Genomic DNA, 25,903 nt, shown 5'->3' with positions numbered 1-25,903 from the left:
ACTTCTGTCTATAATTACACAGTTTGTTTTTCGTCTATACAAATTACACCATCGGAGTACAGTTATATCTGGTTCGTTATGGATGTTTGTCTGCTTCGTATAGCTAGAAGACATGTGAAATCTGCGAATGACTGGACGACACACAAAATAGGGCCTCAACACCAGTCAGATTCCATGCGCAAATTCAATGTCGATCTTTCTCTTGCCCCTGGTGTCCTCCGCAACGTTCTCGTAGAAGTTGGCCGAGCCGTCGGAATCGGAATCCTCTTCTCCAGCGACTTCCTGCGAATCTCGCATTTCTTCTTTGTCGCCGTCCTGGCCACCGTCACTTTCGCCGTCACTTGCAATCGCCTCACCAAACGCGCCTCCTGACCCACCTGCGCCGTCGAAAGCATCACCTGGCGCTAACCTTTCGGTGGTGGGGCCTTTGATTGTGTTGGCCGTCTCGCTAGCTGCCCACCATTCGGTTCCGGCCTTCATACTCGCCGCACGCTGCTTTGCCTTCTCCTTGTCACGAGTAATAGCACCAGCACTCCCAGCTCGAGACTTCGGCTTGCCTGGACCAGCATCCAGACCAAGCCCCTTAGCTGACCCAGAACCGCCGCTACCGCTGCTACTTCCTCGCCTCCCTGGTCCATCCCAGAAGTGGTAGGCTTGGCTGTGCACTCCGTAGCTCGCCGGCCGTACCTCTAACAGATCTCCACGAGCAACCTCAATCGCGGGTATCTCGGATGCGGGTAATCCAATAAGGTAGGCGAGCAAACACCGGATGACGGAGGCATGACCAATAATGAGCAAATCTTCCTGCTCGCGTTCCAGCTCTATTAGTATCGGCTCCAGTCGCACTGCAATTGCACGAATCAGTTTTTCTGTTGACGTGTTCCTAGGACAACTAATATGGAAGGCTGCGCACCGCATAGATCGTGGTAGCTTTCTGCACGTGGAGCTCGGAATGCGTATGGATCGCGTAAAAAGCGGGCCCATTCTTCTGGATAGAGCTCCTGTGCCTTCTCAGGTGAGAGGCCATCCCAAACACCGGGATTGATCTCGCTCATCTGCTGCTTCTCAATCACTTTTACTGAAGAGAATAACCGCTTCGGTGCAGCCGGATTTTGAGAATCTCCAGGCGGAGCAAGCCTGTCTGATTTTGGGGGCTCCGATAAAGTGCCATCTTTTCCAAGTCTCCTAAGCAATTCTTTCTCAATAGTTGCCGCTTCTGGCAAGTGTAGCGGCGGGGGCGCACCCGCGGCCACCGCAGAGTTGGTAACGGCAGTAAGCAAGGGTGTTCCTTGGCGGGAACCTGGATTGGAGCTCATTAGACCCGGCGTTGGGGCTGCGGAGGGACCGTAAGTGGCTGCATGGGTGACAAACGGCCAAGCTGTGTGGTGTGCACGCCTCCGCGCGGAAGTCCATATCTATCAAATTATAAATCTCAATTCAGCTTGATGTTCCGACAGATTAATTGATGCTTACCACAAGCTTCCTCTCGGCAGGGTTCATTCCTCTGGCTTCCAGTGCCTTTGCACGACGTTCAAGAACGAAATCCTTAAGGCGTGTTGCATACTCCCATCCCGCAGGAGATAGATCTGAATCTGCCTTATACGAGTGCTCGATGAGTGATTGGCCAGACTAGGCTTCCTGTCAGGAAATTGACCCCCGGAACATAAGTCAGGACGTACCCGGGCAAAGTAGATTGTCCGGAATTTATTGTGAATGTTCATAAGGAAAAAGATAATACGCGACTGATGCAGATGGCTGTTAGCTTCGGCGACGAGCTTACGCATGAAAGATGCTGTTTTACCTGTAGATAGCCTTTGATATCCTGCCGAAGATGGACAAATGTATGTTATGTATGTTTTAGAGCACCAGACTGCAAAGCGCTCACGTTAACCTCTATCTTGTCTCCCACCTGTATGAGTCAGAGTTCAGACCTGTCTCCGGTAAGTAACGTCGTAAGAACGGAATGACGTACATTAAATATTCGAATAAATGGCCAATTGGTCTCTGTGACAGGTTCATAGTATCGTTCGTGATCACGAATCCTACCATAATAGTCTTCGACGGCACGTTCAGGATCCCAGCCTTTATACTGGACGAGAGGTAGTCAGCTCTTATCCAAAGGCACACGGAAGAAACGTACATCAGGGGATGAGATTTTGACGCTTCGGATATTTGCTTCAATGATTTCCTCATTGTCGCAAACGCTCTCTGTCGTCAATCACTAAGTAAGGGTACCGGAAGAATGTATGAACCAGAAGCTTACCAAGGAATACAACATGAATACCCCTCTTGTCGAACCTCTCTGCGATTGCTTGGCGACCTGCTCGGGTACCGTTGTTCGCATCATAAATAACGACTTGACCATTCATTTGCTCAAAGAATCGGAATATCTGCTGCTCGCATCCTTCCGCAACTTTAGCTCTTAATCGCTTTGTTTCTTCACTCTTTTCGCCTTCTTGCATGGCACCGTGTTTCCGAGATCGCACATGATGAGGACAATCTCTTGTGATGCTGTATGGTATATGTATGCGCACCTAATGTGAAGTAATCCTTTGGAATCTGCTGTGCGCTACCTAGAGCTTTGCGCCGATAGTCGCCGAGAGAGACGACGAGTGTTCGGATACCGAGCCAGCGCAGGTAGCGTTCTAGCGCGCGCGAGATGTGCGTCTTGCCACGAGCAGGAAGACCAACAGTTAGAACAAGAATCTTTCCTGCATGGAAAAGCAGCCCTGAGGCGGTTGTATACAGGGGAGCAGCCATATCGCTTTCTTTTCCAAATTCAACGAGTAATGAGTGTTGATGCCACCGGAATCCTCGTAGAACAAGTCTTCATGCGACAAGGCTGAACTGTGCAAGAAGGAACGGAATGCCGCTTGTAAGCGTTCCGAAGTCACGTGCTCCCAAGGTCTCTTTTCGGAACCGAACGGAAGCAATACTTGACAATGAGAAAAAAAAACAGATTTGCGTTGGTAGCAAAATACAATAAATAGAATACAAAATTCCGAGAGCAATTAAGCCACGCCAAACCAGGGCGAATATGTCCAGATTTAATATTCAAAAACTGCCTGCATTTACTCTACTAACTTGCCTATGTTTGTAAGCTGAGCGCTTGAGATGTCGAGAAAATGTGAACTCCGTTCATTGATAAGAACGAAGGATGGATTAAATGAGAAAGCACTGAGTAGTTGGAGCAATGTGCTACATCCGACATAGGCCACTTGAAACAGCATCCACATGAAGTGAAGAAAGCAAAAATGAAATAATCCAGAGTGTCAGCCGTATTCAAGACACACTTCTTCCGATCACGAGAATATGGGCGGTGGATAAATAAGCTTGTATATTGTTTGGTACATTCAGCATCCCAATCCAGTAACTCAATAGCAGACGATTCAAAATGTTTTGCGGCGTGAATGCACAAGGTCATAAAAAACGTAGTGATGAATCAATACGCTTTGGCAATTTGCTCTCGCACAAGCACGCACGAATAATCTATTGTTAAATCCGCCGTACGTATTACACAAAAAGACATGTACCTCCAGCAGATACAATTCACTTGGATACATGAATTACTGCATCTTCCGGACGGACGAAGTGAGAGCAACGGTTGCTTGCCACCAGGAGACAAAACCGAGACCAATAACGCCGTGTAATGTTCCCCAGAGAACTTCCGGCGTTAGTTTGAACCTTTACCAAATAGCATCTGTATCAGCGAAAGGGAAAAATGGAAGAGGTGCAAGGACATACGATTCAAATAATTCACCAAAAGAATGCGGGATGAAGCGAGGAGCTTGGAATAGTATAGTAGAGGCGATGCAGTGATATACGGTAAGACCGATAGCGAGGGCGCGCTTTCCCGGAAGAAACTCTGTAGCGCACCATTATTACCATTTCACTACGATTAATTGAATAGGAGAAATGGCATACCAGGCAGAGAAAAACACAAAAATGCAGCGATGCAGGAAGCAAAAGAAAGTGCAGCGTATAACTTGAGAATAGCGATCGTCGTGTTGTTTAGTTCCAGAAGCGGAAGACTTGCGGGTGACCAAATTCCCTGAATGGCCACAGGAATCTCCAAGGCGATGTGCAGCAAAAACACCGTAGATCTGAACTTTATATTCAGCAGATTACAAGCAACGGAACGAAAAATACTTGCAAGGGACTTTGTGCTGGCTGCGACATGATGAACGTCGTGAGAAAAAAAAAAAGATGTCCACATATGCTTGAAGCCAGATACTGAGAATGATCACGTGCACAGCTGCGCGTGAAAATCGTTGGCGCAGTTGCCAGCCACTTGACGGCTCTTTACTCGCACGTCCACCATCTCCTACACATCTACAGTACTCTACAGCGATACCCTAGTTACTCACGAACTTTACGACAATCATGCCAAACACCTGTTCACCTCCGAAGGCTCAGCCTGTGCAGTACAAGGCCCCGCTTGGAACCCGCTGGGAAAAGGAGAAGGCAAACATTCCTCGGACTGCCTTCGATCTCCCAACAGACCCTCATCAGATTGGTCCCTGGATTCTCGGAGAATGCGTTGGGAAAGGGGCAAGTGGTCGCGTCAAAGTTGCCCGCCATTGTGAGTCTGGTCAGATGGCTGCAGTCAAGATTCTGCCACTTGAGAATATGCTTTCCTCTCGCCACTCTCTCAACACTCGTGCAACCAAGGCAGAGAAGCACCGTAATGGAATAGACAAAGAAATCATCATGATGAAGCTCATGGACCATCCAAACGTCGTTCGCATCTTTGATGTCTTCGAGGGAGAGCGGGATCTCTTCCTTGTTCTGGAATATGTCAACGGTGGAGAGCTCTTTGACTATCTCGTAAACCATGGCCGAATGGAACCTCACAAGGCACTGTGCTACTTCAAGCAGATTATCTACGGACTTGCTTATTCTCATGCCTTTTCTGTCATTCATCGCGACCTCAAGCCGGAGAACATTCTCATAGCAAATCTCAACCCTCCTCATATTAAGATAGCAGATTGGGGAATGGCAGCCTTCGCTCCACCTGAACACCGTCTAGAAACAAGCTGCGGAAGCCCCCACTATGCTAGTCCTGAAATTGTGCGAGGAGAGCGCTATCTTGGTACTGCCACTGATATCTGGAGCTGCGGCGTAATTCTGTTCGCTCTGATGACTGGTCGCCTTCCGTTTGATGACAAAAGTATTCGAGCTCTTCTTTTAAAGGTTAAGAGTGGAAAATTCGAAATACCTAGTTACGTCTTCCCTGAAGCAGCCGATTTGATTCGTCGTATGCTCGTCGTTGATGTTGAAAAGCGTATTACTATGCCCGACATCCTTAGTCATCCATTCTTAAGTCACTCAACCTCTGGGATTATCTGCGTGTCACCGCCTTCTATCTCTGAGTTGGACAGGCCTTTACCTTCTAGGGCGTTAGTTAAACAGGACCTTCTCAGTTGTCTTCTCCTTATCTGCGGCGGCGCCACGCTTGATGAACTTGTTGCTGAACTACTCAGTCCTCCTGGTCAAGGCTCACTCATTAAGGCATTATATTTCTTGCTTGCTAAGCATAGGGAACGTACGCTTGAAGAATATGGAATGCAGAGTCGCTTTTATCATGATGGGCAACAGATTAGGCACTATATGGCACCACCTATGAAAGATGCACCAAGGTCACCGTCTGACATGATCACGGATTCTGTGCGCACAGGACCTGTTGGGTATCATTCACATACTCCTCAAATTCAAGCGAGTCGCCTTGCCCCAAAGCCCCCACAACGTGTGCTGGCGAATGGGTCCACACTCGAGCCAGAGTCGCCTATGATTTCTCCTTTAAATTCTCGGATACGGCCTGTCTCTCCCAGTGGTCCGCGAACTCCGCGTTCCTCTCAAGTTGCAAGGGGACGTCCTGCATCTTCTCCTGTGCCGCAGCGTGACGTATTTGCAGCGACCGATGCAGCGACCGCCAAAAATTTGAGGACACCGAAGGATGGTGTAGACAACATTCACATGCCACCGCGGGTGATCTTGTCCAGCAACGCGTCACCCAGTCGTGCAATGCGCCCGAGAACACAGACAGTCGACGGACTTCCATATAGCCAGCAGAGGTACGACCCACTGACAGGAGGGTCTATGCCGGGTACTCCTCGAGATGTTCCACACCCAGGATCCCCACGTGTGCTAGCGCAACCACCGAAGTTGCCGCCCTTGAGTGTCGCCGTCGGCGATGGAATGGCAGCTGCATCCCATGCTCTGGACAATGTGCCATGGCTAGAGAAGCCGAAGGTCGAGGATCCCTCTCTGAGACGAACGCTAGACGACGTTGAGCGAAGTATAGGTATCCTGATAGATCAACAGAAACAGGGACAAGGAAACATCGGATTGGGACTCGGTACGGAAGAAAACGGTGGAAACGGTATTTCCGCGACGGACGCAAGCTCGAGCATGGCCGTTGATGAGGAACACGCAGTCACGAGTCCAGGAAGGCTTCGACTCGTCAATGAAAACGTACGGGGACCTCCAATGGAGTTCAAGTATAGTCTGCCAAACAAGAAGACGGTAAATCTTGTACACCAAGCGGAAGGCGGGGTGCATGATAAAGAGAACATTGACGATTCTTCAGCTCCGCCAGTACCTGTATCCTCGCGCGGTCATGTAGGAGACACCTCCCGAGACAAACACCCCGTCATTACGGAAGACGACAGCTATGCAAAGATTGAGAAGACGGAAGTTGGGCCAGAGGTTATCCTCGAGGGGCAGGGGAAAGCCGGTGTCAAGAGAGCACGGACGCGCCGAGCTACCTCACAACTTAGATCGTCTCACAATCAGGCTGCGAATAGACGGCATACGTACACTATCTCGGAGCCCGCCAACCATGCGGCACACCTATCGGCACCTTCTATGGCCGTCGGCGAAGTGAGAGGCTGGTTCGCGAACTTGTTCAATTGGAAGGCACAGCAATATGTCTTGCACTCTGTCGACAACTGTTTAGCGACACGCGATGAAGCTACCCGGGTTCTCCAAGCTCTTGGGTGTCAGGTCGTACTTGAGGAGGCGCAGGGCTGGGGAGTACTTAAATGCAAGATGGACGAGAAATATGGTGAGTTTTCAAACGAAGCAAAGGTTCAATGATCGCGATTTTGACTGGCTCCCATCGACTCGTAGATAAGTCAACTGGTTTGGTGACAATGAAGTCAGTCCGTTTCCGTGCCGAGTTCAGTCCCGTTATGGGGCACGCGAACACCAGTGGAGCTCTTCAGCCGCCTCAGCCATCTGGCAATGCGAATGTCGGCTCTGAGCTAGTGGATTCGAATGGACCCTCTGGCGCTCAAAAGAGGACCTCGGCGAAAAATGTGACTCCCTTCGCGTCGACTCTTGTACTTGTACAAGAGAAGGGTGCACTATCAACGTTCAAGCACGTTCATTCGCGCTTGCAATCTGAGTGGCGTGGGCGAGAGCCGCTTCGGAGTCCAGAGCTTAATGGGACGGCAACGCCGATGGTTGGCGTAACACCGCGATTGAGGTAAATCAATGCACCCAGGACAGGAAATTATATTTGGAGGTTCTACTCCCGACGATCTTGCTCTGCTTCTTCTCTGTATGGTTAGGATTGGTGGGATGTACTTGGCATGATACGACACGATACGACACGATACGACACGATACGACCTTTTATGAATAGATTGATATGAACTGTAGATAGAGTACCATGTACATTAGCTAGATAGACTTCTATTCTTGTTTATTATAGACACTGTGGAAACAGAAAGCACTACTATATAATAAACGTATTTAATTCACACGTTGGCCTCCACTACGTTCTATCCTTAAGGCAAGACACGGGATTAAGAGCATATTATACATAATTACTATAATCAAGCGCCTATGTGAATCAAGTTGACCCATCTCTCAGCCCGAACTTCAGCCCGTCCTTTGAGTTCTACAGCTGCCTTGCGTAGTCCAGCAGCCGCACGCTTGTACCTCGCCTCGCCCTCGTTGCAGTTGCACATGTACTCATATACTGTCTTAGCGAAAAAGGGCCCGTCCACATCAAGCAACTCCCACATCGATCCAATCACGCTTCGAAATCCAGAAAATTGCATTGCTGCAGCAAGGTGGAGTGCTTCATCGTATGTGCCATTGTGAGACTGTTCGGCAGTGTGGCAGGCGGAAAGGAATGCGAACTCTGCGTTTGGAAGTTTCGCTTGAATAATATCGAGTAAAGTCAACCCATGCTCGGATACCTTGAATGACGAGTTGAAAGGTTTTGGATCTAAGCCTCCATGACAAACAAAGTGGACCCATCTTGCTTTCTGCAATGTTTTGATCACAGCATCATGGGATGTTTTGCTATTGAGCAATTTGACCTGTATGCCACAATTCTTGATGTTGCAAATCTCCTTCGTAGCTGACGGAAGTGATTTATCGCCAACAATAAGAGCAGATGATTCTCCTCCGTTTCTGCATGATGATTGTGCGTCAATAAGTGCTCCAAGTGTCGGAGTATACGACGAGATGTATTTATCCAATAGATACGCCGCCGTACCGTCTTCGTCCATGAACGGACCTGCAGCATGAAAAGGGAGCGCAGACAGCACGGATGTAGGGCACCACCAAATGCGCGATCCTTCGGCAATTCCGAGCTCGTTTAGTTTATCGACGACTTTGGAGACAACCCTATCCCACAAGGTCCTCATCGCTTGTCGGAGCATCTGATCATATTCTGCAGAGTAAGCCCCAGAGATCGTGCGCGTTCCCACAAGCTTGGCACACAACTCAGTGCTATCCTTGTAGAACTTTCCATCTAATGGAATACAAGCAACCGGCTTGTCTTCATGTGAGGGAACAATAAGCACATCGGATCGATACTTGCTGTGATTGACCACAATGACAGGACCCTCTGAGGCTGCCTGTTGGAGTACATTAAATGGTGTGGCTTCAAGAAAGCTCTGGAACCCAGGAATTCGCCGTATCTCGCCGATGAGCTCCTCTTGCTCGGTAGAGAGCCGTCTCTTTAGCCTCAATCTCTCGTCATATAGCCTCCGTTCTCTATACACATCCAGTACAGGCGGGTTGTGTCTGACCGTGCTTGGGCCAGACTGCGACTCTGTAGGTGACATTGCAAGGTTCTCCAGCTGACAACTAATGTCACTGAATCTGTCAGCAAGCTCTTTGTTCACTTCTGCAAGGCCATCTAGAGGTGCCCTAAGTCCGCGCATCTGTGACCAGAGTAAGCCCCTTCCTTGCTCAAGTATCTCTATAGCCTCTTCAAGTCTATTTTTATCTACAGCATAGGCTACTGCGTCTAATGCCAGCGATATGTAGTCGCTTTTCTCGTTAAGGAAGTCGTGTTGTGCTGGAAGACTGGGACTAATAACAAGGATACGTTGTAGAAGCATCATTGCTTCCCTGTAGGCATTAGACGTGGTGTGGTGAGAATATTTCCGAGCAATCTTAGCCCATAGATCGGCGATCTTGAGACGCCCAATCAAGCTTGAAAATCTGTGCACGGAAGCATGTTCGAGTAATTGTATACACTCATCAAAACACTCCATGAGGCCAGACTGGTCGAATCGACGGAACAACGAAAGACCTAAGTTCGCCAGTAATCCAGAGCGATTGGGATGGCCGACGGGCCAAAATTTCAAGGCAGCATAAAGATGCCTGATAGCCTCATCGAGGTCTGTAGTCTGTCCATTCTGCTTAAATCGAGTTCGAAGGGAGAGTGCAAGGTTATTCAGAGACTTGGGAAGATCAGGATGTTCAACGGAGAGACGTTCCAGGGCAGCGCGATTATTCTCGATGGACTCGTCGAGGTCTGCAATCTGTCCACGTTGTTCAAACCGAGTTCGAAGATAAAGCGCGAGGTTATTCAGAGATCCGGAATAAGCAGGGCTGCTGACAGGCTGAAGTTCCAGGGCTGCACGTTGATACTCGATGGCCTCATCAAGGTCTGTTGTCTGACCATCCTGCTCAAATCGGGTATGAAGGACAGTTCCAAGGTTACTAAGAGACATGGATCGATCGGGATGGCGGTCTGGGAGGAGTTTAAGGGCGGCACGATTATGGTTGATGGCCTCATCGAGGTCTATTGTCCGACCATACTGCACAAATCGAATTCGAAGGGCATTTGCAAGGTTATGAAGAAATGTGAATCGATCGAGATGGCTGTCAGGACAAAGCTCCAAGGCAGTACAATGATATTTGATAGCTTCATCAAGGTCTATTGTCTGTCCATACTGTTCAAACCGAATGCTAAGAGCAGTTCCAAGGTTACTAAGCATCATGGATCGCCAGAGATGGTCGTCTGGGAGAAGCTTTAGAACGGTACTATGATGCTTGATGGCCTCGTCAAGATCTTTCATCCGACCATACTGTTCAAATCGCGTTTGAAGGGTACCTGCAAGGCTACTCAGAGATCCATAATGATATGGATGACCAACGTGGAAAAGTTCCAGAACAGTGCGGAGATGCTCGATTGCTTCATCAAGATCTGTGGTTTGACCATGCTGATCAAATCGAATTCTGAGGGTGCTTGCAAGGTTCAACAGAAATGGCGGTCGATTGGAATGGCCGGCAGGGCAAAGGTCTAGAGCAGCACGATGATACTTGATGGCCTCGTCGATGTCTCCCAGCTGACCATGCCGTTCAAATCGAGCTGAAAGAGCATTTGCAAGGCTATCAAGAGACACGGGACAATTGGGATGGCCATTGGGACGACGCTCGAGGGCAGTACGATGATGCTCGACAGCTTCGTCAAGGTCTATTTTCTGTCCATGCAGTTTAAATCGAGCATAAAGAGTATTTCCAAGATTATTCAGAGAATCGGAATGACCGAGATGGCCAGTGGGGCGAAGTTCCAGGGCAGCACGATGATATTCGATGGCCTCGTCGAGGTCTGTTGTCTGACCATCCTGCTCAAATCGGGTATGAAGGGCAACCGCAAGTTGGTTAAGAGAGAGATAACGCTCTGGATGGCCATGTGGTCGAAGTTCCAGAACAACACGATGGCAATCAACTGCCTCATGTAGATCGTCTATATTGCCGAAATTCTCGAACCTCAAAAAAAGCGCATTTCCAAGATTGCTGCATATTTCGTTGCGACTTGGATGACTTTCAGGACAAAGGCCCAACGCAATGCGCCAATAAGAAATAGACCTGTCAAGTCCCTCTCGTTCTCCCGATTGCTCAAAGCGTGACCAGTGTTTAACACCCAGACAGACGAGTCCGCGACAAATCCATTCCAGGTCCACATAGTACTTCATGTTAGCACAGAAACGTGGAATCGTTCGCCAATGAGTCCGATACCCTTAGTTGACTTCTGCGTGTGTTCATTCAGAAAGAAGGACGGAAGCTAAGAGATATATATCACCTGAAATGCTCCTTCGTCCTACAAACCTGGTAGTTTAAATCGCTGTCCTCTGCAAAAGATTCGCTGCGAGTCTGAAAGCCGTCTCAGTTACAACCTGTTTATTCCAGAAGTGTAAAAGGAAAAGACTGCCCTGCAAGAATAGGTAAACAATTGATATTGACGTAGACACAGACACGTCAGCGCAGGAGACGGGTATTCGAGTTAGATGCTGGTTCGTTAGCGTCGAGACCTAGGTGTGATGGGTACAACGCTAGGGTTGAGGGCAGAAGCCAAGTGCTTATATACTCTACTGGCCATGCTGTGGACTCGTTGAAGCTGTGATGATAGTGTTTGATGTTGAGCGACAAGAAAGGGTTGAAGTAGAAATACATGTATTACATAACACTCTAGAAGGATCCTCCATACTCAAAACAGCTCTACATTACATTTCAGGATGAAGATTACCCCATTGCATTCCAGAGTCCTTCTAAAAGATAATATGATACTATTCACTCATCATGATATATGTGGTTCACATTATAATGTCAAGCAACATTGCTTGTTTGCTGTAGCTCTTGCAGGTGTTGTAAAGGCAAAAAACCAAACTCACAGAAACATTTCACAATTTACAATACAGTGTATGTATAAAAAGAATAAGTACAAACAAAGAAATATTACAACAGGAAAAAAAGGGCAGGAAGGGAAGAAGCAATAACTTGAATAAGACTAAGAGAACAACGACTGAAACAACAAACACTGACAGACAAGGCAAGTGCAAGTAGAGAGACAAGACAGGGCAAACTAAAATAGAGTATCCATCCTTTGCATTTGGGTGGGAGTGAGAGTGGTTAGTAAGTTGAGGGAGGGGATTTTAGTAGTAGTACTATGTGTGTCTATTACAGTGAAGGCCTTGAGGATGGATAGGAAGGCAGCATATGAGTGCAAGATGGAACGTAGAAGAGAGGCATTAAGCATAGAAATGCTCATTCAGAAGACCGAATGCCCTTTAACAAGAATCCCACTACAAGGCGAACAAGAAAAAAACATTATCTACTAGTATGACAAACAGACTAACTTACAAAACAAGCAAAAAAAAAGTACGCACAAGATAGAGAGTGGGGTACAGGGAAATGCGGACAGAAGAAGAGAAGAGGAAAAGGAAGGGTGAAGAAGACGAGAGGGAGGAAGAGGAAGAGGAAGAGGAGGACACACGACTAACGACTAACACTATCGACAATGACAATGAATGACAACGGACAACGGACAACGACAACGATAATGCAGGACCATAGAGATAATCATAGAAATAGTGGTAGATGGTGTGCATAGAATGTTTAGGTTTTAGGGACGTGTTGAATGGAATAAGGTTAAGTCGGCAAGTCAGTCCTTTACCACATCAAACCGAGCGTCACAATCACATGTCATAGAACCCAGAAGCTGCCTACACTCACTCACCGGGACGACACGATGCGACACGGCAAAACGGACACCAAAGCGGGGCGAGGAGGAAGATACGACACACGATTATGATTACGCCCCTCGCTCCAAATCCCGCTCCCTACTCGCAGTGCTCGCCGCCCGTCCAGAAAGTCCCCTCAAGAACCCAGGCCTCGCAATACTCGCAAACGCTCCTCGTAACTCCATCCCGCCTTCTTCAGTAGCATTCGGTGCAGGCGTTGCTGCACCCGAATTAGGCGTGGTCACCGCCACAGGCGGCAGGGCGGGGGTGTTTGCAAGAGGGTGGGGTGGCTGTTCGTTGAGTGGTGAGGGAGAAGAAGTGAGCGACGAAGCGAGTGAGACGCGCTTCGCGTCTGCTGAAGTGTCGCCTGTAGTGGCGTGCCCTGTGCCTGCACCCTTTGTCGGCGGTGGGGCGGTAGTAATGCGTAATAAACTCGTGTATGCTGGAGAAAACGTAGATGAGAAACTTTACAGAATCTATGAAAGGGGAAGAACGACTCACGTTGACGACATACGGGGCAGAACCAACCCTTTGCTTTTCTCTTCCTACGAATCGCCGGAGTCGGAGTAGGCATTGGGGCAGGTGCAGGAGTAGATGGTTGATCCCCTTGAGTTCCGTTAGCTCCTTCACCTGCTGCATCTCCAGTAGTAGCTGGTGCAGGAGCGGCGGGTACCTCCGCTTCAGGCTGCGTAACCGTACCACCTGCACCAAACTCAACCATGTTAACCGCGCACTCGCGGCATGCGACAAGATGGCGACATGGAAGGAGTACAACTTCGCGCGGAGAGCTCAGACAGAGTAAACATTCCGCAGGACTGTCATCCGCCTCAGATCCGGCTCCATTCAGAATTTGTGGCTGCGGAGGGTAGGTATGTGACTCAGAAGCAGGAGGGGGTGAGGAGGGAGTAACGCTGTGAGTAGCTTCGGAGGCAGAAGCGTGTGCGGTAAGACCGTAGATCTCGTGAAGTTGGAATGCGTGTGCACCGATTCGAGCCTCGCGCTTCACCACGCGGACTATCCATGATCGGGTATCTTCTTTTTCCTTGCCCTCCTCATCTCGTGCGGCCTGTGTGTTGTTTTCTTGCTCACCGTTCGCGGGTGTAGCAGCTGCCTCTCCGCTAGAAGCCGCTGCGTTGTCACCGGTAGCAGTAGCGGGAGTAGTTCCCTGCCTAACAATATGCAAATACGTGACCTGCTCGTTGCGTACTTTCAGCGCGTGTCCGTCAGCATCGCGCGCTGCAAGGCGAATCGCAATCCGCACGCCATCTTCATCAGCTTCTTTCTTGCGCTTCGCTTTCTCAGCATCACCACCCGCGAAGAAAGTCGTAAGCGCATTCTGGTTCTGTGGAGACAGCGACCCCTGAGGTTCATTATGAGGAGCCTCCGCGTCGACGACCGCGAGAGCAGGTCCCGAAGGCACAGCTGGCGCCGGCGCCGGCTGTGTATTAGAAGTGGAATGTTGTGTGTGCGAACTGCCCTTCTTGCGGAAGAACGTAAGACGCTTCTTGCGCTGTTCACGTTCATGTCCATTGTCCGCGGCTGGAGTAGTGTTTGTGATGGAGCCTTCGGGCTTTCCGTCGGAACCCCTCGCGGGCGCCGTGGCTGCCGCGAGTTGAGCACGATAACCGCGCGCCGCGGCCTCCAATCGTGCGAGTTCGAGAGTTGCACCCTCTGATAGCGCTAACTTGCGCGCAAAACCGCCCGGAAGAGTTGTCTCGAAAAGTACTAATCGCTCCTTGTCTTTAGCAGCACTGTGCAAGTTATCCTCCGACTCGCCAAGGTGAGCTGGTACACCAACAACATGCAAAGAAATCAAGCACTGCGGAGCGTCACAGTCAAATTCAAATTCGAGGCCATGCTGTTGGTGATGTTTGGAAGTGGCATCTCCGGATTCGTCGGCGTTTGATGTGGAGGGCTCGGAAGGCGCTGCAAGTGGGGAAAGACGGATAGAAGGGCGCTTAAGGTTCACAAGCGCTTGAAGGGTTGTCGTTGGTTCCGATGGCTAACAAATTCAGAATAGCAGTCAGCACACAATAATAATTATGGGGTATAAGAGATATCGTAAAGGGGCAAAATAACGGACAATAATGCAACATAGCAACTGACCTCCTTGCTTCGACGTACCCACTCCTTGACAACCTCCGGCGTCAGCTCATCAACGTCCTCTCTCTTTTCATCATCCTTCTCATTTATCTCTTTCTCACTGTTGTATGTCTTCTCGTCGAGCGCGGCATCAGCAGTGCACCATTCCGGGGCAGTGCTGACAACGCCAATGCTCGGGCCAAATAGCGTATCCTTGTTATTGGTAAGATTGGTCGTGGTCAAGTCACCCATGTTGATTACGACGTCGCCTGTGGTGTTCGCGTCGGTACCTATGCCAAATAATACGTGTTATAATTAGCAGGCCAATTGTAATGCGGTCTAGAAGGGAACGATTTTGATGGAGCGAAACCGACAAATTCTCAAATCTCTCTTGGGTCTTTGGGTGTCTGGTAAGGTGAAGGGTGGAGAGACATACCATTGTGTAGTGCGGTTGCGTTGCGACTTACACGGGAGTCGACGCGGGCAACGAATGGTGGAGCTTGCATCCGTCGCATGCGGTTCCACGAAGCATACTGGCTGTTATCTGAATTCCTCAATCACACCAATGCATATAGATTGTCCAGATGCCAAAGACAACAGAATTAGATAGATGGAAGATAGATTGAGTCAGAACAAGGTGAAAGTCGGTTGTGGTCAAGTGACGACTTACACCAGTTGGTGAATATGCCCGGCATTGAGTTAAGACGCTCCGTCTGCGGCCAGTGCTAATGATTACTAGGACAATGTGAGGCTACGACGTGTGCAACGACGAACGACGAGGACAGCGGGCGGGTAGAGGGAGAGAGGAGAGAGGGAAAGCGGGAGGGATACTTATGGGAACGATTCAGATGTCCGCTTCGAAACGCGTGATCTCATTCCACTCGGCAACGTCCGGCTGTTGCTGACTCACGGCATATCTCTCATTTCTCTTCCCTCGTCTTGTCATACTCTCCCAAGACAGAAATTGAATCATCCACCAGTGCACCCTCGTCCTTGGAATTAATCGTGCGCTGGCTTGCACTGCTTTGCATAACTTGGCATGATGAGACGCCGTTAGACCCGTTGAAATCAGATTTGAGCTCCGTCGGACATCCGTCGGCACTCTGCCAACAGTTCGACGCTATTAAATCACTCCGATCGCCTTCCAGAGGTACAGTCAAAAATAGACCTACAGTATCAGTACCTTTTCGACCATCATCTCTGGCTGTTCTTGCACGGTAGTCAAACACGTCCAAGAGTAACCGCCCTCTCATCTGACACTACCGTGGGAGACCGCGACGGCGCACCGCCCGCTCATCTGCAGTTCTCGCGCCGTGGAGACCAGACTGCGCAGCATGTGAACAAAGGCGCCTCTTACTAGCCCCATATGTCTATTTACTCACAGCATTCCCTAGTCTACAAGCGCCTCCTTCCCTTTCAAAATCACGACAGATTCTATTTTCTGGCGTGTGCTCTTTGTATCAAATTGCTCCCGCCGTTGATAGCCCATTCAATTCGGATACTAAGAACACTCATATCTATGGATCAGTTCCCTTCGCAGTCGTATCTTCCCTTGTCTGGCACGACTTCTCTAACGAGGATGAGCTCTTTCAACGTAAAATATATCGCCGAAAACTTCAAGTCGAAGGTAAGAAGGCACCAACAGTCCCAGTTCTCTTCCAGAGCTTCTTTTATCATATGAAAGGGAGGTATGTAAACCGAAGCGTCTTTTCGCCATTCTTCTAATCACTGCTATCTTTGTTTGGATCTCTTGGAATCTCACACACCTTCGACTGCGCCCCTTTATCATACCTTTGATTATTTATAGTTTATTTGCGCTTGTATATACTAACCTTATTACATAAGCGATCGTCATTTTCGAAGACCGACTTGAAAATGAAAACCTTCGTGAATCGCATGCTTATTCCTGACGATGAACAAGTGCTCGTCACTATTGGCGCATAGCAGCGTCCTGAGACCTTGCTTTGTTCCAACTCTCTATTCCTCTTCAAGGCAAATATCCCGCCGATTTACGTCGTCAGCTCGCTCTTCGTCGGATGAACCAGGTCCTTCGCAAACGAATGACGAACCCGAAGAACCTCGTTTTCCATTCCCAAACCTAATGCAGCCCGACGTGCTATACGATTCCGCTCACACCAGCTACTTCAAGGGACCGCATTCCAAACGTATCTCGAAAGTCACAGTCCGAAACGACCCATCATTCATGGCAGTCGACAAAGAACTCAACGACATGATCAAAGAAAACAACAACGTCGAGATGAACGAAGGCAAAGACGCTCGGATCATAATCGCAGGCAAAAAAGACGTTGCAGTGCATAACTACCCACTCGTTCGGAGACGCGTGACGCAGCAGACTGGGAAGGGGAAGAAACATCGGATTTACTCGCTTCATGTCGTTGGGAATGGGGATGGACTTGTTGGGTATGGAGAGGGTAAACATGCAGAGGTTAGTGAAGCGAATAAGAAGGCGTTTATTGAAGCTGTTCGGAATATGGATGCTGTGGATCGGTTTGAACGCCGTACGATTTGGACGGATATGTCGATTAAGCTTGGTTCGACGAGGATACTTATGCGACCACGCCCCGTCGGGTTTGGCTTGCACTGCAACCCGAATATTCATCAGGTGCTCAAGGCGGCGGGTATTAAAGACGTTAGTGCGAAGGTCTGGGGAAGTAGAAATCCGATCCAAGTGGTTAAAGCGACGTGCATGCTTATACAGGCTGGAAATGCACCGCTGTCGATGGGTAATGGTATTGGAGGGAAGGGAAAGAGATTGGATGCAGGTGTTGGAATGCGGAACAAGGAGTCGATTGAGCGGGATCATGGCCGGAAACTTATGGATGGGCGAACATGGTAGACTAGCTTTAATCTAAATAATATTTCTCTACACAATCCTACCTACATACAGCAATTATTCGGTCAGTCTGCTGAGAATCAGTGAGATGATCACAACGCGATGTGACGGTGGAGGAAGTCACTTCACGTGCGCGAATCGAAGCTACGCGACCTCCAACAAAACACGCTCTCCTTCCTTCCTTGGCCCATTAGATAACCGTGCAGATTGGATGCGCGTGGCTTCAGCGCTCTCTCTTCTCCTCTGCCATTCACGACGACCAGTCCCGCGTTCCCTCTTGTACCATCCCGGGTCGTCGTTGTACACATCTCTTCATCACTGCGCCCATTATCCTCCACCTCCTATAGCGCTATCTCAACATATTGCATGTTCACGAACACACTGCGTAACTCAATTCTCCACACTCATCCGTTCATCAAAACTGTCCGTATACCATCATGCCCAGTAGAACATTCACCGTCTACCGCGATGCGCCATCTACGAAACCATCTGCCCCGCGTCTCCTTGGAAGGTCTGTATCGGCCGCCGCCGTGCTGACTACCTCCCGCCGTTCCGAGAGCGGCATTCCATCCCTCCCAGAGAAAGAAAATCTCCATCCTTTGACTGGGCTCGGCACCACCTCAGTAACGTCAAGCAAGAAACGAAAAGCCTCGGACAGTAACACGGTACTCAAAGCAAAGATTCTTTGTGCACCCGGGTCATCCGGCGCAGCTAAGTCGAAGCCTCCGAAACGTGCGGACCTCAAGCGCAAAGCATCTTCGCAGGCGTCCTCGGCAAAGACGAAGGCCAAGAAGGAGCAATCAGGAAAGACCTGTGAAGACAGGAAGGCTCTTTCCGATGTTGCGCCTGCCTCACCCGCAAATCGAGCGACTCCCTCTCGCTTGAGTTCACACAGCTCCTCCGCAATATCACTCGAGACCATCAAGGAAGAGGCTGCCACGCAAAGCGCCGACGAGGAAAAGCCTGGCTCTGACTCCAAATCGCTTACTCAGGTGCTGATTGATTCACGATGCTACGAGCTCACGGTGTCTCCCCTGGCCGACGTATCCGACGCCTATCTCCAGTCTTCCGATACTAAGAAGGAGGAAGTCCGAGATGAAGATGCTTCTGAGCTTCATATTGTAAAAGAGGTTAGTTGATTAACTCTTTTTGTAGTGAATGTACATGCTAATTTCTCGTAATTCTCGTAATAACTCGCGAGAAGGAGCCGAGCTTTGCTACGCAGATCCGGGATTATTTCCTATTTGAGGGGCCTCATATGCGTCCACAGTCTTCCATCGCTAGGTCGTCAGGCTTCGGGGCTATTCCTTTTGGCGCCGCGGATGAGCTGGACTTTTCTGACACGCTTGGTTTCACTGCCTTTGACGATACCAAAAGCGAAAGTGCTGACAAGACGAAGCCGGTTACGCCAAAACAGCCACAGCGGCTCACGCGTAGCATGTCACTTCCTTGTACTACAAGGATAAATGCTGTCGAAGACGACGACGACAACACATCCCCTTCATTCGACCCTGTAACGCTATCCACGCCCGAGCGTAAGGAGCTTTACGCTACGTTCACGTTCATGACCCCAAAGTCCTCTCCAGTACGCCCATTGTCATTGTAATCGTTAATTCACGCGGGCCAGCCGGTGTTGCACAACCGACGACCTCGCAGCGTACATAAAATGGCATTCTTCCATCGCCCATGATCGCCTTAACGACCAACCATACAGTCAACAAAAATGACGTTCCTATCATGATGCGTTGTCCCTGTGCGGCTCAGCATTCGCTTGCAGTGCGAGCATGCTGCGTCGCGTCAGGACCTGGCAACCGCACCGAGCTTTCCGTAGCGGAAAGCTTGTATGTAGGCTCAAGACGAGCCACGCATCCAACCGCATTCCTCTTTCTATTCTCATCCTTCTATGCACATTTTGTTCATTTTGCTTTCCATACGCATTTGCATACTTCTCACTTCTCTCTCCGAACATGCACATTCGTGAAGCCCCTTCCACATCATTTTGATTTGTTTGTCATTTCCCCTTTTTTTTTGTAATATTATACGTCATTCTTCTTCTGTTTTTGATGCAATTTTGCCTTTTTCACTTCTTCCTCTTCACTGTACTTCTTTTCCTCACTTCTTTTTACCCTTGTTTCATGACGGATCGGATTCATTTTGTTTTGTTCTGTCTGTTTGTTTTGTTTTGTCTCTTGCTTTCGCTTTGTTTGTTTCTATCTTCATTTCTTTTTCCCATTTCCAACTCCATACAGAGTCATCCAACGAATCGTGTCTGGATTCTACATAAACAACTCGTCTACATGTTTCTCTATTTTCCTATTCTCAATCCCACCGTCTTCCTTCTACCTTCTTACCTACCCCCAAGATCCCTCCTATTCTGACTCACCAATACCATCATCTGCACTTGCGGTTGTCTCTGTTTGTACTACTACTTTTAATGAACAATTGCAGTGCATTCTTTTCTTGTTTTGACAGTGAGTGAGATTGAAAGTCGGGTAGGATTCGTGGGGTGGGGTGGGGGGAAGTAGACGTCAGTTCTGTGTTGATTGAGACGCGTCGCGACGCGTTTGAGTCACGTGCGAGACAAGGAAAGATTTTGACAAACAACATCTCTATCCTATATGTTTGGCATTTGTTCAGGGATGGTTATGTTGGGATTCAGGAAAAGTTAATTATAGTAAGGCACTGTAACATTACAAGGTAAGTGAATTTGTGTTCTACAATTTTATTAAATTTTTTTTTGAAGAGAGTTGAGTAAGTGTTATAATCTTAAAAGGAAGGGAAGATGCAAGTATCTCAAAAATTCTCTCCAAACTAGGATTAACTGAGAAATAATTCTGTTTTCTTCAATATTGTATGACTTGGTTTTGTGTACACAATTGTAATGCTACAGTACTATAGCTCACCTTAATATAGTTTGTTTATTTTTATTGTATCTGTATACTCTACATTTTGACCCATGTATATTAATATATAGGAGACACACAGTAGTAAACAATCTGGCTCTTAATAGTTTCTACATTATCCTCTCAATAGAATATAAGTGACTTTAGTGCTTCACACTAGCTCTCTTACTGTCACTACATAAATTCCATCTTCTAACACTTACTAGTATTTATTATAATATACTTGTTTAGAAGGATGTCTAATAATTTGTTTATTCATGACACAAATGTAGCTTAGCTTTTCAGCACAATTATACTACTAACCACCTCAAGTCTAAGACTAAGACAATGTAAGTTCCCCAGACTTGATTTATATTTTGTTAAAGAAGTTAAGCTCATTCAAAAAGGCTTGTCTACTAGCCAACGTTGCAACATTGCTAGTGACTCCACTGGTTTATCATGTGGTACCTATGTTTGTTTTAAAAAGAAGAAGAGGGAGTTTAACAGATATATAAACCCTAACCATTCAAATCTGACGTGAAGATACACTTACAAGGTGGCCAGCTCCATATATTGTAGCAAACGAGAAGTTTCCGTGCGTACGTGTCTTACCTGCAGGACTACCACCCACAAACCACTCCTGCAGAGGCATTCTTGAGAATTCAGATCGGCCAGGCCAGTCCAAGTTCAGCGTCCACCATTCATTGCCAAGCCAGTTTGCAATGAAGTCATACGTCCCGGCATAGATGAGGACCTTGACTCCACGCGCAAGTAGCTCTACAACGTATTGCTTTGAGTCATGTGTTTCGTCGCCAGAAGCAAAGAAGGCTAATGCAACATCCATAGCAACGTTTGAGAAATTCCGTCCATCGTTGACACCTAGTGCCTTCTGGGTAGCCGGATTAATTAAGTATGTAGTAAAATTCCTGAGTATAGGGACGTATGGTAAGTCTGGTTAAGCTTGTATGGATGAAAGTATTACTTGTCTTCCGGATAACAGTCCAAAGTATTGCATTTCATTGTCATATCATACGAATTGTATCCTTTTAAAAGCACCCAATTCTGAGCGAGGTGCGTATAAATGGCACAGGCCCCCTTACCTGCATTTTTATATGGCGCGAAGAGTTCATTTGCACAAAAGGTGAATGCAGAAGAGCAGTCAATCAAATCGAAGTGATCAATGCAAGCTTCCTTTTGTCGCTTCTCACAGCGAGGAAGCTGAATGGGATCAATAGAAATTGAGTCGGAAGTAACAGACAGCGGATAGAAGAAAGACAGGCTCACGCTTTGTTTCATGCGAACGCATGTCGAAATGGGCTGGAGAGGCCCGATGCCCATGTTCGTGCATTGCATGTCGTAATACGAGCGTATGACTCTATTTTTTCACGAATCTATGTCAGCCCACCTATGTTAAGCTATTCCCGATGGCAAAGGCACTACACACGTGAAGAAATCCGTCACTCCGTTTCCTGCAGCAAGGAATTAAATTGACAAGCATTTGCCGAGAAGAAAATATTGACAAACCTATCATGATTGATTTGAGGTTGATGGGTTCTGGCCCCCTTTCAACAAGCACCGAGTTTTGGTCGTAAACAACGGCTCCTAAGACTGGAAGATAACGTCCCTGTACGATTCGCATAACATTAGGGACAGCGGTATTCAAATGTAAAATGGTCCTATGATGGAGGTACCTAGTACCTACACCATATGATTCTCCGGTCAAATGGACGTTTCTTCCCTTGAACTTGTCGAACGTCTCGAAGAACGTGGCCATGAAAGCAGCAATATCCTGTGCAGCATCCTCTGTCGTCGACTACAGATATGGTGAATTAATTGCGAAGAAACAAGTTCCCTGTATTGGGACTCACAACTATGTCCCCAAGATCATTATATGAAAAGCCGGTTCCGATAGGTTGGTCAATGAAGAAAATGTTTGCATTCGTGTTCCAGGAGTACGGATTGTATTTTGTGCTATTGGGACTTGCAATTCGGCATGGTCCTTTAAAAAAGTGAGAAACGTTGCGAGTTGACCACCCCAAAATAAATAATATTATCTCGGAATAATCATAAATCCGCACCAAGTTCTGCAAAAAGACCAAGAGCGGAGGAACCACCTGGTCCACCATTCGTCCAGAGAAGGACATCATCCTTGTCGGGGTTGCTTCTACTCTCAAAGAAGTAGAAGAAGAAATGTTTCGGACCAGCGTCAATATAGCCAGTATATGCACTGTTTTTTTTAATAAAAAAGTTATTAATGTTACTCGGTAATAAGCCAACTGACGCACACTGGACAGCAAACAGGCAAGAAGTAACGTACGCAACCCCACCATCACAAAAGTCTGATTTCTTGATCCTTGCACTTCTCCCCGGAAATGCGGGATGAGAAAAACTTGTAAAAGCATTGGCTGGAATTGAAGAGAGCTGCAATGTTCGAACACCAGATGCACCATTACTGCGACATTAATATTGATGTCGGTACTCAATGATCTTCCAAACAACATAAAGTCGTACCTCTCAACTTGTCTCACGCTGCCTGACAAGAAGCTCTGCTGACTCTGAGCCAAAGCTGAGGAGCAGAGTGTATAACATGCAATGAACAGCCTGAACGTCTTCATGGCTGTTTGACCGTTGTTTAAGTTGTAGTGGGAACTTTCCACCATGGACGGAGGTATTTAATGCATCAGGCTAACTGCGGAAATTATCTGCGTCATCCACGTGTTGTTGCCATCTATTGAAACGTCTTTGTTTAAGCCTTTCGGTTTATTTGAATCCATGTGGATACCGTCTGCGTAATGACCACGACCATCATTAACTCCTGATTGTTAGTCCTTCATACCGATACAGAAAGTGCCTCATCTTCACCCTTTCCTTCTTAGCCTCTATCTCGGACCATACGGCACGCCATTTTGAAATCCGGCATCTCCAGTTAGTTGCTCTCACAACCTCTTCTTCAGCGCTCACCATCAGACGTAAAGTGGCATCTTTGGTGCCACTTCGTTGGTGTACACGAAGTCAGCCATGGCACATATGAACCTGCACAGCTGTAGCGTTTTATTTGGAAGTTGGAAAAAAAGAACCAGCATGCAGTACTTTGAAGAATTTAGTATTGAGCTGAAGAAGTTGAAGGAGGAGAGAAGCAAGCATTCGTTCAAAGAAGACCTGTGAATCCACGTGTCCAATTTATACTAATTATATTATATTATATTGGACAAAAGTACTATTGAACTACTTTATTACAAGCAAGTCATGCTCTGTGACAGTACTGTTCAAAACAGGTCATCTACTAACCAAGGTTGTATCTACTGTAGTAAAGTGCCAAGTAATTTTAGCACATTTTCTAGTATGTGTGTATTTCTAGCACTAGAAGAGAATAATTTTGCTGAAGGCAAGTGATAATGGAGTGAATAGAAGGGGAGAGGAACAGAGCAAATTCACTAACTGTTTTTTAGGACATAACTTAGTGAAATCAGTGAAATCAGGGCCAGCCAACTTAACTTTGAATTTTGAAAGAATTCTAGACAATTTTGCCAGAAGGCTACTCATTCAGTATTTCTTGTACATACTTTATGTATGATTCCTTTGAGAATAGAGGACGTGATGGTCTATTATAGATTCGTAGATACCACAGGAGAAAACAGTGAACATTAATCATTCTATCGAAGCAACAGGATAAAGAAAGGGAACGAACTGAAGAAACGTGCACTATATCGGATAGATTGGAGAGTGAGAAGTGAGAAGTGAACAAAAGACAATGGAATCATTGTTAGCCAAAGGTTGAAGGAAGGAAAAGGGCAAAGAAAGAAGAAATAACACAGCAAATTCAAAATCACGCAGAACAGACAAAACAAAACACCAATCCACTTCACTCAACAAAACAGCATTTCATCATTAATACCAAAACTATCAATCAGCCTATATGAGGCTATATCATCATCACACCATCACTATTGAAGTTCCTCCGCCCAACAGCGTATTCCTCCATCTCGCGATCAAGGTCTGCAACGCTCTTCCTAACGCGTTTGGGTCCTTTCTTTTGTCGCTTTTTGTTAAGGGCTGCTGGTGCTGATGGTGGTACAACGCGTGGTTGTATGGGTGTTGAGAAGGATCTGGGTTTGGATGGAGGTGTGGAGAGGAATGGGGCTGCTGCTGCGCGGTCGAGTAGTGATGGTGTTCGTCTGTTGGGAGTAAGAGTTCGAATGTCAGTAACCTCTTCATGCGCGTATGCGAAAGAGAAGAGAGTTGAAGTGTGAAGTGTAAAATACGAACCGACTATTTGCTACGCCATTTGCTTTTGTTGGTTGATGAGAAGGAGAGGAAGGTAGAGGCCCGAGACGATCAAATAATGTTTTGGGCTTTTGTTGTTGTACACCATTCGGTGCGGTGGGTGGCTGTTGTTGGGATGGACGTGAGGAGTCGACGTCTCGGTCTAAGATTATTTCGAGTTTGATTGCGCGTTCTATGTTCGAGAAAGAAATGAGTTAGATGGGGTAATTAAATATTGATAGACGCGCAACTTCAACGATTATGCGACTACAATGATGTAGGGAAATCGCAGAAAGAAGACGGATGGATAGTTAGGAACGAGAGACTCACTGCCGTCAATAACTTTCCCATTATACCTCGCTCGCGCCCTCGACGCGTCAATTCCGCGCGTAAACGTGACGATAGCTGCGCCTCGCGGAACACCCTTCGAGTTGCAAATTAAAAACGAGTCTCGTAAGACAACAGGCCCAATCGTCTTTTTCATCAAGTCCTATTCGAGAAGAAAATTAAAATAAGATCAACGTCAGCTCGGTCGTTTCATAACTCTTTCACAAATCACAAGCGCTTCTTCTTCAAGGCGCCGAAGAACAATCAAATTAATCTTAGAGAAAAAAAACAACGTACAACGATCTCATCCTCCGATACATCAAGCGGTAAGTTACTCAACAATATCTTACTCCCCAGATCTATGGCATTCTGACTCTGAGACTCGGGGGGAATGTTTCGTACACGCCATGCTGGAGCTGGTTGGACCGTGTTTCCGGTTACTTTGCCCTTCGCGCCGCCGTGATAGTGTTTTGCGCGTGGTGTTGCTCGTGGTAGAGACATATTTCCTAATTTTTAGCGGTACAAGGGTGTTGGTAAGACGGGAGAGAGGTGGTGTACGCAAGTAAGCCCTTGAAGGAAAGAAGTACCAATGCAGGAGGGCGGAGCACACAAGAGCATACAGTACGTCACGTGAACCTGCCTATCCTCGGAGGTAAGTACTCAATTCAGCCTTCCGTAGAATCAGTACCCATTTTGTGGTAGTCGCCTCTTGCTTCCCT

At 47.5% G+C, this 25,903-nt stretch overlaps 10 protein-coding genes across 10 annotated transcripts; 4 read left to right on the top strand and 6 right to left on the bottom strand.

Annotated features, from left to right (window-relative positions):
• Positions 1–165: 165 nt before the first annotated feature.
• Positions 166–2,760, bottom strand: FOMMEDRAFT_160976 (bifunctional 6-phosphofructo-2-kinase/fructose-2,6-bisphosphate 2-phosphatase; the record flags this gene model as incomplete). The annotated part of the gene is made up of 10 exons (XM_007270570.1): positions 166–845; positions 914–1,415; positions 1,474–1,629; positions 1,680–1,742; positions 1,802–1,822; positions 1,886–1,909; positions 1,973–2,089; positions 2,141–2,208; positions 2,264–2,455; positions 2,535–2,760. The coding sequence occupies 10 exons, from the start codon at positions 2,758–2,760 to the stop codon at positions 166–168; spliced, it is 2,049 nt and encodes a 682-aa protein (XP_007270632.1).
• A 694-nt stretch (positions 2,761–3,454) lies between these two features.
• FOMMEDRAFT_142896 (uncharacterized protein) lies at positions 3,455–4,179 on the bottom strand (the record flags this gene model as incomplete). The annotated part of the gene is made up of 4 exons (XM_007270569.1): positions 3,455–3,684; positions 3,745–3,865; positions 3,925–4,108; positions 4,150–4,179. The coding sequence occupies 4 exons, from the start codon at positions 4,177–4,179 to the stop codon at positions 3,567–3,569; spliced, it is 453 nt and encodes a 150-aa protein (XP_007270631.1). The 3' UTR covers positions 3,455–3,566.
• Positions 4,180–4,383: 204 nt separating this feature from the next.
• On the top strand, positions 4,384–5,388 carry FOMMEDRAFT_94524 (Pkinase-domain-containing protein; the record flags this gene model as incomplete). Its single annotated transcript, XM_007270371.1, has 1 exon — positions 4,384–5,388. A coding segment is annotated over one exon (1,005 nt), but the record flags the coding sequence as incomplete, so codon positions are not given.
• A 588-nt stretch (positions 5,389–5,976) lies between these two features.
• On the top strand, positions 5,977–7,733 carry FOMMEDRAFT_148841 (uncharacterized protein; the record flags this gene model as incomplete). The annotated part of the gene is made up of 3 exons (XM_007270568.1): positions 5,977–6,358; positions 6,626–7,066; positions 7,132–7,733. 3 exons carry the CDS (start codon positions 5,977–5,979, stop codon positions 7,491–7,493), a joined length of 1,185 nt encoding a protein of 394 aa, XP_007270630.1. The 3' UTR covers positions 7,494–7,733.
• A 108-nt stretch (positions 7,734–7,841) lies between these two features.
• On the bottom strand, positions 7,842–11,231 carry FOMMEDRAFT_94593 (TPR-like protein; the record flags this gene model as incomplete). Its single annotated transcript, XM_007270377.1, has 2 exons — positions 7,842–8,985; positions 9,067–11,231. 2 exons carry the CDS (start codon positions 11,229–11,231, stop codon positions 7,842–7,844), a joined length of 3,309 nt encoding a protein of 1,102 aa, XP_007270439.1.
• A 1,616-nt stretch (positions 11,232–12,847) lies between these two features.
• FOMMEDRAFT_160972 (uncharacterized protein) lies at positions 12,848–15,364 on the bottom strand (the record flags this gene model as incomplete). The annotated part of the gene is made up of 4 exons (XM_007270567.1): positions 12,848–13,218; positions 13,278–14,778; positions 14,901–15,148; positions 15,295–15,364. The coding sequence occupies 4 exons, from the start codon at positions 15,362–15,364 to the stop codon at positions 12,848–12,850; spliced, it is 2,190 nt and encodes a 729-aa protein (XP_007270629.1).
• A 1,751-nt stretch (positions 15,365–17,115) lies between these two features.
• FOMMEDRAFT_94619 (ribosomal protein S5 domain 2-like protein) lies at positions 17,116–17,715 on the top strand (the record flags this gene model as incomplete). The annotated part of the gene is made up of 1 exon (XM_007270379.1): positions 17,116–17,715. The coding sequence occupies one exon, from the start codon at positions 17,116–17,118 to the stop codon at positions 17,713–17,715; it is 600 nt and encodes a 199-aa protein (XP_007270441.1).
• A 434-nt stretch (positions 17,716–18,149) lies between these two features.
• FOMMEDRAFT_148838 (uncharacterized protein) lies at positions 18,150–20,079 on the top strand (the record flags this gene model as incomplete). The annotated part of the gene is made up of 2 exons (XM_007270566.1): positions 18,150–18,842; positions 18,917–20,079. 2 exons carry the CDS (start codon positions 18,150–18,152, stop codon positions 19,316–19,318), a joined length of 1,095 nt encoding a protein of 364 aa, XP_007270628.1. The 3' UTR covers positions 19,319–20,079.
• Positions 20,080–20,993: 914 nt separating this feature from the next.
• FOMMEDRAFT_94767 (serine carboxypeptidase) lies at positions 20,994–23,048 on the bottom strand (the record flags this gene model as incomplete). The annotated part of the gene is made up of 11 exons (XM_007270393.1): positions 20,994–21,062; positions 21,148–21,520; positions 21,577–21,637; positions 21,695–21,812; positions 21,879–21,967; positions 22,037–22,063; positions 22,119–22,218; positions 22,297–22,407; positions 22,463–22,593; positions 22,673–22,821; positions 22,912–23,048. Coding segments are annotated over 11 exons (1,365 nt in total), but the record flags the coding sequence as incomplete, so codon positions are not given.
• Positions 23,049–24,461: 1,413 nt separating this feature from the next.
• Positions 24,462–25,716, bottom strand: FOMMEDRAFT_142893 (uncharacterized protein). The gene is made up of 4 exons (XM_007270565.1): positions 25,482–25,716; positions 25,188–25,347; positions 24,861–25,050; positions 24,462–24,769 (listed from the first exon to the last, which is right to left on the bottom strand). The coding sequence occupies exons 1-4, from the start codon at positions 25,683–25,685 to the stop codon at positions 24,517–24,519; spliced, it is 807 nt and encodes a 268-aa protein (XP_007270627.1). The 5' UTR covers positions 25,686–25,716; the 3' UTR covers positions 24,462–24,516.
• Between the last annotated feature and the right edge of the window lie 187 nt (positions 25,717–25,903).

The sequence above is a fragment of the Fomitiporia mediterranea genome, assembly GCF_000271605.1.
Source record: "Fomitiporia mediterranea MF3/22 unplaced genomic scaffold FOMMEscaffold_13, whole genome shotgun sequence".
NCBI lineage: Eukaryota > Fungi > Basidiomycota > Agaricomycetes > Hymenochaetales > Hymenochaetaceae > Fomitiporia > Fomitiporia mediterranea.
This window is presented reverse-complemented; position numbering and strand designations above follow the sequence as displayed.